At 44.2% G+C, this 19,465-nt stretch overlaps 1 protein-coding gene across 2 annotated transcripts; it reads left to right on the top strand.

Annotated features, from left to right (window-relative positions):
• On the top strand, positions 1-12,089 carry HERPUD1 (homocysteine inducible ER protein with ubiquitin like domain 1). 2 transcript variants are annotated; one of them, XM_083625318.1, is made up of 8 exons: positions 1-287; positions 4,487-4,564; positions 4,676-4,738; positions 5,869-5,996; positions 6,979-7,086; positions 7,402-7,752; positions 9,458-9,563; positions 10,503-12,089. In XM_083625318.1, the coding sequence occupies exons 1-8, from the start codon at positions 108-110 to the stop codon at positions 10,659-10,661; spliced, it is 1,173 nt and encodes a 390-aa protein (XP_083481444.1). In that variant the 5' UTR covers positions 1-107; the 3' UTR covers positions 10,662-12,089. The 2 variants fall into 2 exon arrangements, with proteins under 2 accessions (XP_083481444.1, XP_083481445.1); XM_083625319.1 differs by having other exon boundaries at positions 47-287; positions 10,506-12,089.
• The last annotated feature ends 7,376 nt before the right edge of the window (positions 12,090-19,465 follow it).

Raw genomic sequence — 19,465 nt, 5'->3', positions numbered from 1 at the left:
CAGCGGCGCCACGAGCAGGGCGAGGCTATATAAGGAGGGGGCCGCGGATGAGGAAGTGAAGCGTAGCTGTTGGAGTGGTGGAAGCGAGAATTAGAAGCGGAGACTCGATGGCGGAAGCCCCGGTAGGGCCCGGCCGGATTCCGGGAGGCGAGGCCGAAGGGGAGGAGGTCTCGCTCGTGGTCAAGAGCCCCGCGCAGCGGCACCCTGACCTCCGCCTGACCGCCCAGCGCTCGTGGAGCGTCCGTCGCCTCAAGGCTGAGCTCCGCCGCTGCCACCCGGATGCCCCGGTGAGCCTGCGAAGACTCGCTCCCGTCCTCCTCATACGGCACTTCCCCACCTCTTCCTTCCTTACGGGCTACACTGCTCCTGAGCGGGGAGGCTCTGTTTGAGAAAACTCTCTCCTATGGAGCCTCCAAATTCAGACGCAGCCTAATTCGGAAGCTGCCAGGGTGGGACAGGCTGGGGTTTTTCTGCCTTTGTGCTCGGCTATTGCTGGCGACTTGGGGGTTGAAATTGGGAGATGTGAACTTTTAAAGGGGCGAGAGTAATGTCTGAGGGATGTTGATAGTGACTGGGGGGGGGGCAGAGGCTGAAGGCATGGACGGACGTAAATAATACTATTAAGCCAGCCTTCCAGATTTTGGGGCTACAACTCCTAACGCCCCCCGGGAGCGCTGGCTGTGGCTGTTGGGAGCTGTAGTCCAACAATATCTAGAGGGCTGCATGTTTGTTTATTTGCATTTATGCCCCAGCATCTTGTCCAAAAATCTCAAGGTATGATTCGCCCTCTCCTCATTTAATCCACATAACAACCCTGTGAGGTAGGTCGAGTGAGTGACTAGCTCCCAAGGTCACACACAGTAAGAGCTTCATGGCCAAGTGGCGATTTGAACCCTGATCTCCCAGGCCCCACTCTGTTCACTACACTGTATTAAGCAGAGCAGGAGATTGATTTTTAATCTCTTCCCACAACCCTCCTTTTAGAAAATTTAGGACTCTGAAACCAAACATGGCCTTGAATGACAGGCTTCCTGGATCACATCTGTGGCCCTTCTAGCCCAGCTTTCTGCCGCATACAGTGACCAACAAGTTGTTTCATGGAGGGCATGAAGGCAGAAGTTTTTTTCCTACAGTTGCTCTCCTGAGACTGGTATTCAGTGGTATACTGCCTCTGCACCTGGAGGTTCTATGTTGCTGTGGAGTGGCTGGTGATAAACCTGGTTGTTGTCTAAGATCTTCCCTCTGTCATGGAATATTAGTTGCTGGGGAGACTTATGGAGTTGCGCTTTTATTCCACTTAAAGATTTCCCATAGGCATCTGGCTGGTTACTGTCAGAAGAGAGTGGACTTGAAGGGCCTTCAATCTGATGTAGCAGCACTCTTAACACTATGAAAAGATTAAGCTTGCTCTTGTATTACTCATTTTTATTTATTTCATGAAATTTATACAACACTTGATTGCGGGAGAACGCTTCAAAGTGGTTTGCATGGTACCTGCCACCATATTCACCATAGTTCCTTTCTTTCAACTCTTCCCCCAGTCACTGATTTTTGAAGCCTTTATCTCTCTTACGCGCAAAGGCCTTTTTCTGTTTTCTGTTTGCTTTTTTATGTATCCATTATGTACCTTGGCTTTTCTCCAGTGATCTGAGTACATGGTGATATCTGCTCTTTCTACCTGCAGGTAGGTTAGGTTGTGTGGTGGAGAATGGCTCAAGGTGCCTCTATGACCTTCATGGCCAAGGAGAGGTTTGTCTCCGTGGTCCAGTGTTCGTTCGCTGCATTGGCTGTTCTTCCCCCAGTTCTACCTCTCACCTTATTTCTTTTTCCTCATCCACTTTCCCCCTCCTTTCATAGTTGTTCTTTCTGCTTAGGCTGGTATCTCCGGTTTCTGCAGCCTTCTTCCTGTTCATATTCTCTCCAGGCATCTTGGCCTGTACTTACTCTCTAAACAGGCCTTTATATAGCAGCAGTTGGAATGTTAACATTTCTCACCAAGGACTAGGAAGCTGCCAGTAGTGTTTTAACAGACTTTGGAGCATAGAATGCCTGCAAGTGCAATGTCGTGATTTTGATTAAAGTCATCATTGTGATCATCTTGGCCTTTGTCCCCCCCTTGCTGTTTATCCGCTTAGTACTGGGGTGATGTATTGCTTTTGCCAAATGTGATTTTTTTTCATCACCCATGCCCAGAGCAAAAGGCTCCCTCCACATCAGCAAGCAGTGTTACATAACCAAACAGTCTGGGCACCTCTTGGCAGCTGGTCATTCTGTTCTGGGAGCTTAAGCTTCTTTGAACAGGGTTTTTTTCACTCTTCTGCCAAACAGATGATGCAATAGGGCTTAGGTCTTACTCACTTGTCGCTCTTGATTTATTACATTTGGATGTCAAATGCTGAAATTGCCGAATTCATGGCCAAGGCAAATGACTTCATCATTTTGTGGCTTACAATAAATGATCAGAGATCCTCTGTCTGAAGAAGCTTAAAGCAGCAAAAATCCCCTTATGAACATATGGGGTTATTTTTGTTCCATTCTATTTTTCAAATTAAGAAGCAGCAGTACTTTGTCACTTTCTTTGCAATGCAAATGACCCAGCTGGTAGACCAGTTTGCTATTTTGGCAAGGATGATTTGAAAAACCAAAAAAGGGTTATTAGTGCTGCTTTTCTCTAGTACAACTAGTAGCAAATGCTGTGTTTGAATTCAAAACAGATTGGGACAGCCACGTAAACGTTATGAAACTAACTCTTCCCTTTTGGACTGATACTGACACTACTTCACAATGTTTTAGTTTGTTAGCAACAAGAAAAGATGGATCCCGCTAGTAAGCCTAGTTTATTTTAATCTTCATTCAGTTTACAAGAATGACATGACCAGTGTTCGATCCTCCCATTGTGCTAGGCGCATTTTGCGACAAGAATTTCATTAGCACGAGCAGTTTTTGAGCTCTGGGCGCAGTACTGCACCTAAGATTTCAGATTAAAACTACAGAATGGAAGGAAAGGAGAACCTTTTTCTGTCTCCCCACTTCCAGCCACTATTAAAAAAGTATGCCTAGACTTTCCGTTGTTGTGCCCATAACCTAGGTTTAAGGTGCCATTTAGCTCCTAGCTTTCATATCTCAGTTTCTAACACTGAACATGACTGATACATTTTGGCACAGCAGTTAAAATATGGTATGTTAAAATAAAAATTAAAATACGCCAATTCCCAGATTAGGTACCGGGACATGCTAGCGTACCTCAAAATAAAATTAAAGGCTCCTGTGCATTGAGTACCCACCCCCAGAAGACGCCACCCACTCTATCTTATAGATAAGTAAAATTTACCTTGTTATTTTCTAACAATGAAAAGGGATTTGTCTTCACATCCATTCCCTCTGCTAGCATGGCTGCAGGGGTGGGGGTTCCTACTGTGGAATTCATACTTGACCCTCCAGCAAGTAAATTTGTCTCTCATAACACTTAAGTCAGGCCAGTTTGAAATTTCCAGTAATGCTGCGGTGTCAGATGACTTCTTCACAAGAACTGCAATTTCAAAGAAGTGTGGCACAGTTAATTTCACTTAAGAGCAAAATAGGGGGTTACCGGTAATTCTGAGATTGAAATAGTCCTACAGAAACCCTATTTGCAATTAGAGAAAAGAGTTATAATAAGGTTCCTAACTGGAGATAGTGATTGATACTGGCTTCTGTCAACTTGGCCAAGGTTTCTCATAGTTAACTGGAGGTAGAACTTTGGTCAAAGTGGACATTTTTGTCTGATTTTGCAAGTGGCTGACCATTGCACTTGTCAAAAACACAAAATAAGGATTCAAAGTTTTGTTGATGAAATTTCTACAACTGCCTGATATAAACAGAAACTGATATTATTATCTGGGCTCTGGAACCAGTTCTTAGCAGCAGCAACAACACTAAGCTAGGTCTAAAAAATGAATTAAAGGGCACCTTGTCTATCAACATCAGTATCTTGGCTTATATTAGAGGGTTGTACTTTGTGCCCCATAATGTAAGTGCAGTCTTATTTTTCACTCTCACTCAGTCACCAGGTTGATGAAGCAGGTGTGGAGTTCTTAGATGTGGGTACGTCTGAAACTACATCTTCCTTTTTTTTTGGTAATATGTGTCCCAAAAAGGTCTTCTCTGACCTGACAGCATGCATCTGTTCTGCCTCCTAGAAGTCCAGCAAGCAAATCCAAAGTAGTTTCCAAGCATAACTATAATTGAGGATCTCAGAAATTCTGAAATGCATAACTTGTTCATGCAGTAGCTTTGTATTACAAATAAGTTTGCTACAAGAAGGATGGGATGTAAATACTCCAAATCAGACAGTTGTGTGTTTTTGTTTTTGCATTGTTTGCAAAGGTACTTTGTTAAGATGGAAGTTGCATAAATCAATAAATATTGCACATGTTAAGTTCTGCATGGCTGTTCTGCACAATTCAACAGAATGGGTCCTGACCATTGTGTTCTCTTCCTCTTAAAGCCTGAAGACGTTCAGAGACTGATTTATTCTGGGAAGTTGTTACAGGACCATCTTTACCTGCGAGATGTGCTTGCCAAGGTACTTGGATGCTGCATGCTGCTAGTATTGCTTTTGTTAACTCTAGTGGATCAGCAAGTAAATGCAATAAACTGAACTCTTGTTTGAAACTTATTTTGGTTTATATTTCAGCAGGATATGGTGCATGCTCTCCACCTGGTGTGCAACTCAAAACTGCAAGAAACAGATGTGAAGGTATTTATAAACTGATAAGTTGTTCCACAATTTAGGTATAGTTCCCCTTGGAGCTGTTACTACAGCCTTGTAAGAGCATGAATATTGCATTGCTCTGTAAACCATAGCAGGTCCACCACTTGCATCTGTTAGAGTCCTGGGAAGCTCACTATTAGGCCACAAGAGAGGTAACCACTCCCAGAGGTTTGGTGCCTTTGGTGCAGCTTTGTTTTTAGCTGTCATGCTATTGACACGTCCATCCTCAAAGACTTTGGAGCTTCAGTTTGAAAACCATCTAAATTAGTAGCCGTCTCTGAAAGTTTTGGCCTTCAGAATTAAGCTGTAATGGTTTTCTCCCTTATCTGGCGGAATGGAGAGAACCAGTGGGATATGGGTTAGCTCTGGATATAAACTTTATAGGAAGGACAGAGAAGGGTGATGATTTCAACTTGCTGGTTTCACTTTTATCCGTGTGATGGTTATATTTATCATAATGTTGAAGTAAAGCTGTTGCTGGGGTGTAAACATAAGCTCTGCGTATGTGTGGTATATGGCACCCCTCAGTTGATTCTACTTGAATAGTTGTTACCATACTTGCTATGCACATTTGTGTCTGCACACCTGAAACCTTCTTCTTTCTGTTTGGGGAATAGGCCCTCTGGGAACGTGACTGACGAGGGGATTTCATTTGGATGCCAGGGGGACTTCTCCCCAGCTGTATTCTGCTATTCTGTTGTCAGTCTGGTAGAACTGTTCCAGAAACCAGCACACTTACCAAACGAAACAGGAGCAACTTATGCGTAGCACTTAGTAACTTTAGGTAGCAGAGTGCCCTCATAAGGTGCTTTGGTGGGAGCAATAGAGATTCAAGCAGAACTTTTCCAGAAAAAGAGTTGTTATTGAAAAATTGTGAGGTAAATTACTAAAGTCTTGTCACAGAAGGTGGTGTGGGGAGGGAGAAATGAGGTGAAGGCAAGCCAAGAGCGGTTGTGTGGTGGTGTTTGGGGGAGGAAGGAACAGGGTTGAAACCATGGGGGGAACAAGTTATACCTCCCCTTCCTCGCAATTTGTCTGAAAATCCTCTCAAAAGGGAGGGAGAAGCTCCCATGCAGACACATTCTTAAGTTTCAGCTGATCAATGTTTTCCTCAGGTTGTTGAAGCCAAGCATCAGCCAGCAGCCTTTAGCCAAGACCCGCCTTTGCTTCCTTCAGTTCATTCTTTGAGTCAGACGGACATCCTCGGCAACCAGCCCCTTGCAGCAGAGAATGCTGGCAATAGGTAAGTGTGGTGTGAGTGACTCGGTTCTGCCTGTTGGGTACCTGCCTGTTGCCTGCTTGTTCAGACAACTTGCTCTTGAATCTGTGTACCCTTGAGATGGCATCTATTTATCCTCTTGGCAGCAGCTGGTGCCCCTGGCCTGCTACTGGAATGGGTGCCTAGCAGTGCACCTTAACTCCACGTGTGAGGTACCACTTTGGGGGAAGCAAAGAACAACGGTGCAAATGAGAGAAATGCCTGTCTCTCCTTCAAGCCTTTGGCTTTGACCTTCTCCAGCACCCAGCACAAATAAGTAAATGCCTCCCTTCTCCTTGCAAGCCTGCTTGGCGTGTGAGAGGCCTTGGGGAGGAGAGAGAGAGAGTTGGTGGTGAGCATAACTAGCAGCTGGCTAGCAAGCCAAACCAAAGACTCCTGAGCCCCTAGTATAGGGATAGTCAACTTGGGGCCCTCCAGAAGTTGGACTACAGCTCATGCATCCCTGATCATTGGTCATTCTTCTTGAGGGTGATGCGAGTTGTGGTTCAGCAACATGAGGCCCAGTACGTCAGCATGTTTTCCACCAGCAATGGAACTTTGACTGCAGCACAGTTTACTTCTTCCTTCTGATTCGTTGGTGATGCATTTAAAATGTTACAATCTAAAAGGCCTGACACACAAGGATTGGGGAAGAAGGGAGGGCGAGGAAGGACACCCAGGGACGAGTTCCTTGTTGTAAGGACTATGTAACCAACAGCTGGAATGAAAAGAGCTTAGAGAGAGGAGCCACAAATAGTTAGTGTTTTACCAGAGCAGAGATGCAGAAACCCTGCCAGTCCATTCTCTTTTCCAGTTCAATAGCCTGAGGATTAAATGCTGATAAAACATCCTTGGCCTGGAGGGTACAGCATTACAAAATCCTTGCCATATAATTTTCAGTGAGGGCAAGGGAGAAAAAATAGTATGCCTGTCCTGATTAAGCATATTTTCTTCTCCTCTACATCAGATCTGCACCGGCGCAGCACTGCTTTCAAGGCTATTCATCCTATACAACATACCGCATGCTGCAGTTCTGGTTCCATCAGTTTTATGCAAGACAATACTACATGCAATAGTAAGTTGCTGTCTTTGTTGTGATCTATTTCTACAAGGAGCTAAATCCCAAGCATTTTGACAAATTTGCATACTGGTGTGATGTGGCTGAAAAGCTAGGGCTCTCGCCTGTATGTATTCAGTGTTAGCTTATATCAAACCCCTGGCGCAAATAAGCTACGGTGGTCTTGGTGATTCACTGAATCAAATACACCCTTGAAGTGCACCTGTTGTTGGCTTGCTATTTTGAGGCTGCCAATTTGTTTCATGCACATCGTAGTTGAGCAAGCTCTCACCAGCTTTCTAACTGAGCTCATGACTTTTATCTTGCATCTAGCATGGCTGCCAGTGCTGTTTCCGGTGACGTATCCTCTACACGAAGTACACAGGAGATCCCAGTTGCAGCCCCGGTTGCGGCCCCAGCTCCTCTTTCTGGTCCTTTTCCTGCTGAAAACCAGGCCGGAAATCAAAACGTTCCCCCTCAGGTAAACCCAGGGGTGAACCAGAACCTTCGCATGAATGCCCAGGGAGGGGCTTTGATGGAAGAAGAAGAAGAAGGCGGCAATCGGGATTGGCTGGACTGGCTCTACTCAGCAACCCTCTTTTACGTCTTCATCAACATTGTGTATTTCTACTCCAGTATGAGCAGGCTTCTCATGGTGATGGTGGGCACCCTGCTGATGTACCTGTAAGTTTCTGCGGCCTCATCTTATCTCTCTCACTTTTTACCACTAATCTTGGTGCACATTATTTTAAAATAAGTGTCTGCTGGGGGAGACTAGTGGCCAAGTGTGGATATTGTCAAACTGTGATCAAGGCTTCAGGGTTGCACAGTCGCTCAGCCAGGCCATGAGAAGATGGTGAGAACGTACCACCTAAGAACACAGGAAGCTGCCTTATATATGAGCCAGACCCTGTCGGTCTAGCTCAGTATTGTCTTACCTTGGCTGGCAGTCATTTGCCAGTATTTCAGGCAGGGCTGAAAGCCTGCCCTACCAGGAGATGCCATTGGGGACCTACATGCAAAGCAACAGCCTCCAACCTATGGCTGGTTGACAAAATATCATTAACATCCAAAGTGGAGGGCAGGGCAGCTTAGTTTTAACCACAACTTGTTAACGTGTTGGGATCATAAACCACAATTTAATTTGCTCAACTAAGCTTATTTCTTAGTAGGCTTTGGTACAGAAAACCGTGGTTTACAACAAGAAGTGAAAATTTCCTATTATGGCTGGCAGGGAGCATATGTGAGCGGGCCTCTGTATATAAAGCTAAACTGTGGTTTCCTGTTTTATCTGAGCTGGCCCACAAACTCTGCTGGACATATTTCTGCAGCTCCCTTTAAGTAGTTGTAAGGAGGCTAGTACTTCAAACATTTACATCTACTAAAATACCACTTGTGAGGGCTTAAGAGGAAACATGCACCACAGGTAAAAATAACTTGTTTTGCAACCTGTCGCTCATTTTCATTGTTGCACATACAAGAACTGCACGCTACACACTGACGTCTGAACTTGTCCTAGTAAACTATCCTCTCCTTTGTATGCATTTCCCACCTGGGGGGACTGTAGCACAGACAGCTCTTTACTATACTGAATGCAATTTTTAAACATTAGCAACAGTAAAAGCTCCTCAGCTTTTGTAGTTTGTTAGTAAACTTGGGTAGACAGCCATTCAGTTTATGTCGGCAGCCCTTTAAATGGACAAAATAACTGTCTTTGGTCTTCTTTATTTAGCAAAATTTATAAACTGCTTGATTGTTTTTTAAAAAAGGAAAACCTCTTAAGCAGTTTACAAAAATATAAAAAAGTAATAAAATTACTGATAAAACAATTAAAACCTATTAAACATTTTCAAAAGATGATTGCAATCAGATGCTAAAAAGAAATGAAACGTGTAACTTCCACATGTCTGGATAGGTCTGATATCAATAGGCAGGGAGTTCCAAAGTGTACTTGTACGGAATTGGTATCTTAGTGTGGCCACAAGCATTATCATAATAATATAATAATTTATTATTTATACCCCACCCATCTGGCTGGGTTTCCTCAGCCACTCTGGGCTGCTCCCATCCAAACGTTAAAAACACCTGTGCCAGTTATGCAGATGGAAGCAGTTGAGTGGACATATATGGGGTAGGGTGATTCAGCAAATAACATTTCCCACCTTGAAAGTCACATTACGAATGTCATGCAGTGCACAGAACTCTGAGCTGTCTTTTATGAAATAACTGGAAAGGCTTGTACAGCAGGAGCTAAGTCAATTGCTCTCCTCCTGTCCTTGAATATTGAATGGAGGCTCTCTCCCATGCCAGATGGGTTATCCTGACAGAGGGTTTTTTCAGACTTCCCTTTGGCATTCTGTCTTATACCTCACTGGTTTTGTCTTCTCAGGCACCAGGTTGGATGGTTTCCTTTCAGGCGGAGGCCAGCTCAGCCTGCTGAGAACAATATTCCTCTCCAAGCAGCTGTTAACCAAGACCAAAACAATAATTTACAGGTAAGTTCCTAACAGGATATAATTTCATTCATAAGCACAATTTTGAATGGTCTGATGGACTTTCCAGCCCAAACCTAAGCAGCTCAGAATGAATGCCACTCATTCAGAGGGGCTTGCTTCCTGGATAATTAAGCTTGTTTAGGGTTTCAGCATTGCCTCAGTACTGTTTCTAAAACACCTCCGTATATTCTGTCCACATATCTTAAGTGGCTTGCCGCTTATGTACTGTAAATTGTTCTGTGTGACAAAATAATTTAGGATGCAAAGTGTGCATTTGGTATTGGCTTCCACTTAGCACAGCCGATGTGCTAAAATTATGTTGTAGAACTTGAGATAAATCAAGATGTTGAATCATTTGTCGGGCATTTTCCTGATTTGGTGGTGCTGGTTCTACTGTACCACATAATGTGCCCTATGCTTTGTATGTGAGACCCAGCGCTGGGCAGCACCAAATATTTTGGTCCTTCTGGGGTGGGGCATTCCTTTTTTCAGGCAGATAAACCATCTCCAGCTCCTGGCTCTTCCTGTTGACTAAAGGCTTTGGAGACCTGATGATGGAAAATGTCCATCTCCCAGCCCCTAGATGTCACTGCTAACGTTAAATGGGTTGTAATGTTTTGAATTAATGCAGCAACTGTGTGCTATCTCTGAAATGGTTTTTGGAGTCCAGCTGATCCTGCATGTTGTTATTACATGCTTGGAGAACAGGTTGCTCCCATCTTCTAATGAGGCCCTGCATGAAGTGCTCTCCCTTCACAGAGTCTGCCTAGCCAAATATATCTAGTTCATGTGACTTATGACAAAGTAAACCTACAACTGGTAATATTTGCCAGTGTAGAATCTAAAGCTACCCAGGAAGAAAGCCGTAGCACTGCAGGAGAAGGTCAGTTGATGATCCTGTCAGGGAATTATTACATCTTTTCTCTTTCCTTGGTTTAGCAGGAGGAAAATGCGGGGGGTCAGGGTGAAATGGAGGCACCTGACACCACACCAGAGAGTCAACCAGCACCGTCTTCGTTCATGAGCACTGCCTGGCTTTTCTTCAAGACTTTCTTTGCATCCCTCCTGCCTGAGGGACCCCCAGCTGTGGCCAACTAGCTGGCTGCTTAGCCACACAAATAGCCAGTAAACTGCAGCTGTCTGTTTGCTGTGAGACCTTTGGCTGAGCGAGGACTGGACTGGACACCAGTTTGAATGCTGGAAGTGGCCTGGTACCAATGGACGAAAAGGAATTACTCTGCTTTCAGAAGCGAAAGACAGAGATTGCAGCAGCCATAAGACCAAAGTACAGAGTGCCAGTGAATTGTATGGGAAACTTTGAGTGAAGGCCTACAGCAGTGTGCAATTCTGTACTGAATGCAAGTAAGGCTGTTGATGGACCAAGAGCGAGAGAAGCACATTGCTTCTGCTGGTGTAACTTGATTCCTGTTGGAATGTATCTCATGCTTTAATTACACTGAGTGTAGTATCTTGCGCAGCCAGTGAATTGCTAGATATGTATTATAAGAGTTTTACAGGGAAGATTTATGCCAAAAATAATTAAAAGCTGTGCTTGCGCTCAATAAATGTAGGGAGCTGTTTGCATAAATAGCTTCCTACTGAAGATTCAGTTGAGCTTTTTATACTAAACAGTATAGCAAGAGCAACCAACCCACATGTACAGGTTCATGTCAAGAACTATCACCCAGTTTTATCAGTTGGAGTGATCATGTAGATCCAAGCATTCTTTCCCTTGATAAAATCTTCCAGGCTGCTTTCTGTTAGGACTTCTGATAAGCATTTGATCAAAAATATTGTCAGCTGTTTTTGCCACCACCTTACAAACTCAAGATATCTGCAAACTAGAGTCTTTTGCAAGCAAGGTTTAGAAAGACGATGGCCCATCTGTCTGTTCCTGAATTTCAGCAGTGGAATATTTCTCTGCATTCTGTTTTTTTGTGCATTGTATTAAATGGGTTTTTTTAAAAAAAGTCTTCCAGAAGAAGTTCTCTAAAACATGCATTATGTTACTAGCTTAATTTCTAGTGGTTTGTATTTTAAAAGAAGCACGCAACTATGCAAGTATGAAGAAGACCTGGGAAGGGAAATAGGTATTGAAAATGTCATATTCACATTTTAAAGCTTGTGCATTTAAGGGGTAAATTGTTGAAGAGCAGTATATTTTGTGCCTTTGGGATCTGGAGATGTTTTTCCTTTGCTCCTTATACTTTAGGAGGCATTCCTGATACCTCCATTTCTGTTAATCTTTGGCTTGCATCTCCTAGAACTTAATGAATTTGCATTGAGAATCTTTTCAGCTCAGGGATAATTTTTCTTAGATTATCTTAACGCACAGGGCCATTGTCCTGCGTATACATTGTGAATATCAAATGATGCTGAATTTATATTTTCACTATTGCAGATTGTAAGCCTTCAGTTCATATCAACTTCATCTGTACAGCTGACCACTTTCTCTTGTATAATATCTGTTGAACAAAGTTTAACACGCAATGACTTAATTTTATTAAACTTCGATATTGCTGTCTAGCCGTTCATTCGTCGGTCACTGCACAGGTAAAACTGTACAAGAAACACTCTCCAGTCAGGCATTAAGGACAAATGGTATAACTGAGTGGCTGAGAATCTGAACTCCTTTCCTTGTACTTCTCATTACCTAGCTCAATTATCTGGCAGTCTCTTCCAACTTTACTCCAGGTCTGTGATGCTGAAGGCTATCATCAGTACTTCATCATAAGATGAATAAGACAAGAAGAGCCCTACTGGATCACACTCTAGCATTACTTTCTGGGCAGTGCTGCCGGCAAGGCTGTTGAGAACTGTGCTGCTAAGACGACAAAAGCTCCCGTCCTTCACTTGTAAGGATAGAGAAAACACCAGTCTCTGGGAAACAATTGAGGAAATAAAGTGCATGTCGTACATACAAACAAACCATCAATCAGTAGTGGCAAACTGCTGGAGATATTTTGTGGGATGCAGCCATGAAATTCGCTACTTGCCCTGGGAAGGTAGCAGATGCAGGCAAGTAGCTATGTGGCAAAATCTTCCACTGTTCCTCCTTTGCCCCCTCCCCAAGTTGGTACGGTCTGTGCAGCTGTAGGTGCATATGCAGCTGAAGGCCCCTGGAGGGTGGAATCTGCAGGGGGTGGGTTTTCGGCTGCTTTCTGGGCTGCTCACAGTAAACAGATGGTGACCCTTTGCAACAAAAGTGTTTTGCATCAAAATGGTGAAATAAACATATACAAATAATTACAATGGAGCATTTCCTTTTCAAAACAGAGCCTGAGTCTGCAATTGAAGAAAACTCTAAATGAAAAGGCAGCTGCTGATTTTTGGGGTGTCCTGAATTTTGTTGGTGTATTTCTTGTGGGAATTTTCTGCTCAGGTATAAATATAACTTGGCCAGTCTTGGCAACCCTAGCAGCTGGACTTGGTTGGTTGAGGTGATGCCATTTGCTCATTACCCTCCAAGCTGCAAGGAGCTTGGGCAGGGTAGCTGTGTCTGAGTCAAAAGCACAGGCATTTATTCTGAAGACTTCTCAAACTCGTGATTGACTGACCACAAGGTGGCAGATTGAGTAAAGACCTGAAAGCAGCCTTGCTGAGCTGCTGCTCTCCTTGCCTTCAAGTAATTTAGGGTTGTGATAAGTTTCACCCTCATTTTACCTCCCCTTTTTGGGCAAGGTCTTTGAGCGGGTGCTCATGGCCAGATTCAGGCTCTTCGATAAAACTTGATTTCCTGGATCCCTTTCCATCTGGGTTTAGGCACTGAAACTGCTTTGGTTGCACTGTTATGATGAGCTCTGTTGGGAGAAAGAAAGTGGAAGCATGTCCTTATTCTTGAACTTCACTGCAGCTTCCAATACCATTGACCATGCTCTTCTGGAGTGGCTGTCCAAGTTGGGGATGGGTGGCACAGCACTGCAGGAGGTTCCAGTCCTACTTGGATGATTGTTTTCAGGGGTGGGTGCATTGCTCAGCCGTGTGAAGCCTGCAGTGTGCAGAGTTTAATCCCCCTCCCCCACGTTCAACATCTACATGAAACTGCTGAGTGGGGTAATAATGAGCTTTAAGGGCAGGGCAGGGACTGGCACTTCCTAGGTCTCCCTGTCCCAATGCCAGAAATCTAATCACTGTACCATGCTTGGCCTTCCAGGGACCCAAAAAATGTATGTAATGGTACCCTGCTCCCCCCAAAAAACCTATTTTAAAGTAAAGCCATGGGGAAATAAAATGTGAGAGGGAACACATAGCAACTGAAAAGCCATGGTGTTGGTGGGAGCAAGCAGGTAGAGAAAGGGTTAAGTGCCCCCATGCATCCCAGTCACCTAAATCCAGCCCATGGACTGTCTGAGAATCAGTGTTTTTACATGAGTAGAATGTGTGCTTTTATTTAAAATGCATCTCTGGGTTATTTGTGGGGCATAAGAATTCGTTCATTTTTATTTTTATTTTCAAAATATACTCCGGCCCCCCGCAAGGTCTGAGGGACAGTGGACTGGCCCCCTGCTGAAAAAGTTTGCTGACCCCTGGTCTTAAGCATAGAATATGTTAGACCCTTGATCTTCCTGCTGCCAGCATCCTCTGAAGGAATTGGTTCCGGTGTTTGAAACTTACCTCCTTGTTGAGACCTTTCCAACCAGCCTTGCCAAGGGAGCTTTGTGGATGAAGGAAGCTCCCTTATGCGGCCTCAGACACTGGGCCACTTAGCTCAGTATTGTCCACACTGACAGTGGCTCTCCAGGGGTTCAGGCAGGCTTCTTAGCCAGTCTTAGCAGGAGACACCAGGGCTTGAACTCAAGACCCTCTGCATGCAAAGTTGGATACTCTACCGGTGAGCTGTGGTCCTACCCCGTGAGCAGTTAGGATATTACATAGTGTGGATAATAGGGAATTACTCTTGTCCCAAAGCCCTCCATGTGGAGCTGATTAGGGGACCTGGGCAAAAGTGTTGGCTTATAAGAAAAAAATGCCAAAAATAGGGCAGTTCCTCTACTGGGGCCAACCAGAAAGTCATCAAGCAGTGAGCACGTTTTCGAGTTCTTCCGAGCTCTTCATCAGGTTGCACAGTGAACCTCCCTGGGAGGGCTTGACAGGGGCATTTTGCAGGCTGAATTTACTTTCAGAAAAGGGTTCATGGATGGTGGTTGGGGTGGCTGAAAGGCAGATGGAGACCACATGAAGAGAGAGGGCACTTTCCTTCTTCGGATAAAAGGACTTTATTTTATGTGCCATCCTTTGGGCCTGCTGGCATGGCTCTCCAAATATTGGACAGATAACAATGCGGCTTCCACATTCCCACTCAAGGGGACTTGCTTCTCTTGCTTCCAGCGGGCTGGCCTTCTGCACCCCTACTCAGGAGGCTTTTTCACTTCCTTTTAGGTCCAGTGGCTTCCTGCATCGCCACCCAAGGGTGCTTGCTTCCCTTGCTTCTATGAGCACTGGCCTTCTGGATCCCAGCCCAGGATGTGTAATTTCTTGCTACTACATTGATTACTAGAAGGACTAATAATGGAAACAATTTACTTTCCATAAAGATTTGATGAACAGAGGTGAGGGGTGGTGGAAGGGCAGATGGACACCTCTTATACCACAATTGAAAAAGGTAAGAAGTCTATTTTCCTACTCCCAGGCACTCTGGTCTCCTGTAGCACCTCTGCCATGGGTCTCTTCCCTTCCTTACATTCCCACCAGTCTTCTGGATCCCAGCCCAAGATGTTTCATTTTTTGCTGCTACTTTGATTTTGATTTTTCTTCTATGTAATAGACAGTCTCTCTCTCTCTCTCTCTCTCTCTCTTTCTCTCTCTCTGTGTGTGTGTGTGTGTGTGAAGTCTACCTCACAGGATTGTGGGGAGCATAAAAGTGTGGGAAACAACACTCCACAAGCAAACTACCCTGAGCTCATGGTAGAAGGGGGAAGTCTAAATAGGAGTGAGAGGCAGAAATAAATACCGTATTTTTTGCTCTATAAGACTCACTTTTTCCCTCCTAAAAAGTAAGGGGAAATGTGTGTGCGTCTTATGGAGCGAATGCAGGCTGCGCAGCTATCACAGAAGCCAGAACAGCAAGAGGGATCGCTGCTTTCACTGCGTAGCAATCCCTCTTGCTGTTCTGGCTTCTGAGATTCAGGGTAGTTGTATGGCATCGCTGGGCTCACTGAAGTAGGAACCCAAGGAAGCTGGCATTGGGATATGCTGTATAAAGCGATGCCATAATGAGGGTATGTACCTCAAATCCCTTCAACAGTGCAGTGGATTGTGTCATGCATGAGGAAGGCTTTCTCAGCACCCTTTGAGATGTGGTCGGGGATCCTGGCCTGCACCTTTTGGGGTCATTTGGTGTGGCAAAGTGTCTCAGGGCTGGCCCTGATTTGTGTGTTCCCTCTTGTACCACTGCAAAATACAATAGAGCTTATTCTGCAGTACCTGGAAATAAATAAAAAATCTATCTCAGGAAACAGATGCTCAGCAACAATGACTTATTGGCCCAACTTCCAGTGATTTAGATTAATGGACAGGGAGAAGCTTTTATTGTCATTGAGGGGAACTGCATGGCTGGCCTTTGAGCAGAAAAAACAAACCCAGGGATTGATAACTCCCAGTTGGGGACCTACAAGGAGGTCTGTGTGACCCGTGTCTATTCATCCCGACATAGTGGAACAAGTTGTACCTGTTACAACTTGTACCAAAGGGCACAAGCCATCTAAAGTCAATACTCATTAATATTTGTCAGCATTCCCAGTATAAACATTCTTGCAAGGAGTTTTCCCTGAGATGATGCACCTTTGTATGGCATTTTCAATAATATAGGCACCTTTATCTAAACTTTCCCCTACTATATGTATTTTTTGAATGCATGTTTTGGTTATACAGCTGCATTGCAAAATTTGGAGAAAAGCAGATTCTGAATGATAGCTGTGCTTTGGTTTGTGTAAGGTTTTTTGGAAGTGCAAATTAGGTGAACTTGCATCAGAAAGCAAACCAAAGCATCACCCTTATCCCTATATGAAATCCCAACGGTTTTGAAAGGAGATATTTAAGCCAATGGGATATTTCCCCCTCTCCTAAGGATCATTGTTGCAGGGGCAGAGGCATAGTGGTCTGGGGTCACAGGGAGTTGAAAACCTGCTACTGTTTTTGCACCAAGGTCCTAGTGCCACCCAGTCAGCATGAAGGCACTGAGATGCTTTCTTACCCTTCATGCAGATTAAAGCCAATCAAACAGTCAGCTGCTGATGTTGGGCTCCTAGGGTCACTCTGGAGAAGATGTGTGGGGAAACCACGGAGGAGGATTTGCTCTATGCTCCAAAGCTAAGCTTTTGGTAATGCTAGAAACACAAGAGGCTTTCATTTCAAGAGAACGGTGTGCAACAAGGAAAGCACAACTTAAGTCACTCTGAAAGGAGATATTGGCGCACTCCAGATCATTTACCCATGTATGTACACAGCAAACTAGTATGTGTTGCCTGAAAGGGAACACATGGGGAACTGCACTGATTGTTGCAATGCATCCCCAGTTATTAGTATGTTTAATTATAAGATCATACAGTAATATTAGTAGGTTTCATAAACTTAGATGGGGGTGCGGTTGTGATGATCATGAAGGGACCTTGCACTTAAGAATTTGCCACTGTACTAATGCGCACAGCTGCAGAAGGCAGGCTGAAGCATCTCCTTGTGGGCCTGATGAAAATCAGTCACCCTCCCGATGCACCTAGTATATTAATTTATATTAAAAAAAACCCGTGGTGTGGTTCCTCACCCCACACAATTGTTGGGTAGCTTGTCGCCCACTGAAATCAGTGGACCTCCAAATGTTTGGCTATGTGGGTGTACAATATGAGAAATCTTACCCTCCAGCCCTTTCTTCTGTAACTATGCATATACATATACATAGTGTGTGTGTGTGTGTGTGTGTGTGTGTGTGTGTGTATGAAATAAATGTAATCCGTAACAGAATTTGCTGCATTGAATAAAATAAACTGCCCTGGGATTATAAGAACCATGTGTAAACCCTGTTCTTCAAACCTCCAAATTCAGTGAAAGATCAGGTCCCTACTTTAGTGATGTGAATGTCCGGCAGTAACCCTTGAAAAGGGTATCAGAGGCCATTCACTCTTTCAACTCAGGATGTCTGCTTCCAGAAGCAGAACAAAAAGGATAATGCTGGAAAGCATTATTGCTATTTTTAAAGCTGCAAACTTTATAGCCAGTGGCTGGATTCCAGCTAAAGTTACTCAAGGTGAAGATACATCAATGGGAGAAGTCACTTGCTGTGACCATCTTACAACCATCTTCTACAGAACCTGTAGCAAAATCCTATGCATGTTTACTTAGAAGTCTATCATAACCAAAGAAATGAGCATAGGAAAACAGCCTTTGGCTTCCTCTATATGGTCTGTTTACTGAGCACTCATCCTGATTTCATTGCCCAAAGCTTATGTGGTGTTTAGATTAAACCTCCTCTTTATGGAGCATTCATTTAGATTTGTTTGCAAAGAGTTTGTCCAGCAATGAGTGCTCATCCCAGATTTATGCCAATTTGCATTGGGATGGGATTATGAGACTTCTCAGTAATCATTCACTCATTACACACTTTTTGGTGACGTTCCTGTAACTTTTCTAACTGCAAAAAGTCAATATTGAGTCCGAGGTGCCTTTAGTTGTGTCTCTGATGGCTCATCCACACTTCCATTTGGTCCATGTTTCATTGCCCTTGTCCCATGCTTTCTCGGCATAGGTCAGAGAGGTTTCTCTTCTGTCCTGTCGCTTTCCCCAGGCAAACTTACTGTTTACCGCTGAATTGGAATAAATGTCAATCTGCAAAAACTCGATGGACTTTGTTCTGATTCAGTGGTAAATTTCAGGTTTCCCGAGGGGAAGCGACGGGACAAATGAAAAAGCTAGAAAGCACAGAACAACCAGAACAAGTGTGGATGAGCCCTAACTTTTCTTTGACTTGGACCCAAGGGTTAGCTTGTTAGCATGGATTAGTGCATCAGTCCCCAAACTCTGTCCCAGGAAAGACCTGCATATCTACAGTGAGATATCATTCAGTTAAATACAGTGGTACCTCGGGTTATGAACTTAATTCATTCCGGAGGTCCGTTCTTAACCCAAAACTGTTCTTAACATGAGGTACGCTTTCGCTAATGGGGTCTCCTGCTGCCACCGTGCTGCTGGCGCGCGACCTCCGCTCGCATCCTGGGGCAAAGTTCGCAACCAGGAGCATCTACTTCCGGGTTAGTGGAGCTTGTAACCCGAAGCATTGGTAAGGACGGTATGTAACCTGAGGTTTCACTGTACTGTACTTCAATTTCATTCAGATACTTTCAGGGCCAGGTTATATTACCATTTCAGTCCAGGCTCTGGGCATCTTTTCCTCCACCCTTTGCTAAGCCTGAGGGAGCCAGTTTCTCCAGTAAAAGGTTGCCAGGAGTCATTCACCTCTTTTGGCTCAGGATATCTTAGCAGAACACAGCAACAATTGGAGCTGGATCTGCATGGAGAGCTCGTACACCCTGGACTCCACGGACAATGGAAAGGCTTTGCAGGAAGATAGTGGCAGATTTATAAACACCAAGCAGGGACAATCTGAAACTTTCAGTCAATTTAGCAGTCAAGAAGCCATTGATGGCAGGAAGAGAGATAAGGCTATTCTTGTGCAGGCCTTTTTCTGCTGGAACTGAAAGTGCTTTTTTCAAATCACGTTGCTGAAATTCCTGGAAGTTCCCAATTGGATTTTTTCCAAGAAAGAAATGCTAGACAATCCACATGGTGTGTCATTTATTTAGTGTGCTGCTTTCCATCAGAAGTGACCCCAAAACAGTTTGCATACAACAATAAAACACCACCAACAAAATACATAAAATGCAATTAAAAATAGTAAGAAAACAATAATCTGT

The sequence above is a fragment of the Podarcis filfolensis genome (genome assembly GCF_964270895.1).
Source record: "Podarcis filfolensis genome assembly, chromosome: 8".
Taxonomy (NCBI): Eukaryota; Metazoa; Chordata; class Lepidosauria; order Squamata; family Lacertidae; genus Podarcis; species Podarcis filfolensis.
The sequence above is the reverse complement of the archived record's forward strand: the minus strand, read 5'-3'. Positions and strand labels throughout refer to the sequence as shown.

Excerpts from the sequence above, each read along its gene's own strand:
- HERPUD1 (XM_083625318.1), top strand. The coding sequence starts at position 108 with ATGGCGGAAGCCCCGGTAGGGCCCGGCCGGATTCCGGGAGGCGAGGCC. Across the intron at positions 4,565-4,675 it reads TGCGAGATGTGCTTGCCAAG|CAGGATATGGTGCATGCTCT; the intron begins GTACTTGGATGC and ends TTTATATTTCAG. Across the intron at positions 7,753-9,457 it reads GGCACCCTGCTGATGTACCT|GCACCAGGTTGGATGGTTTC; the intron begins GTAAGTTTCTGC and ends TTGTCTTCTCAG.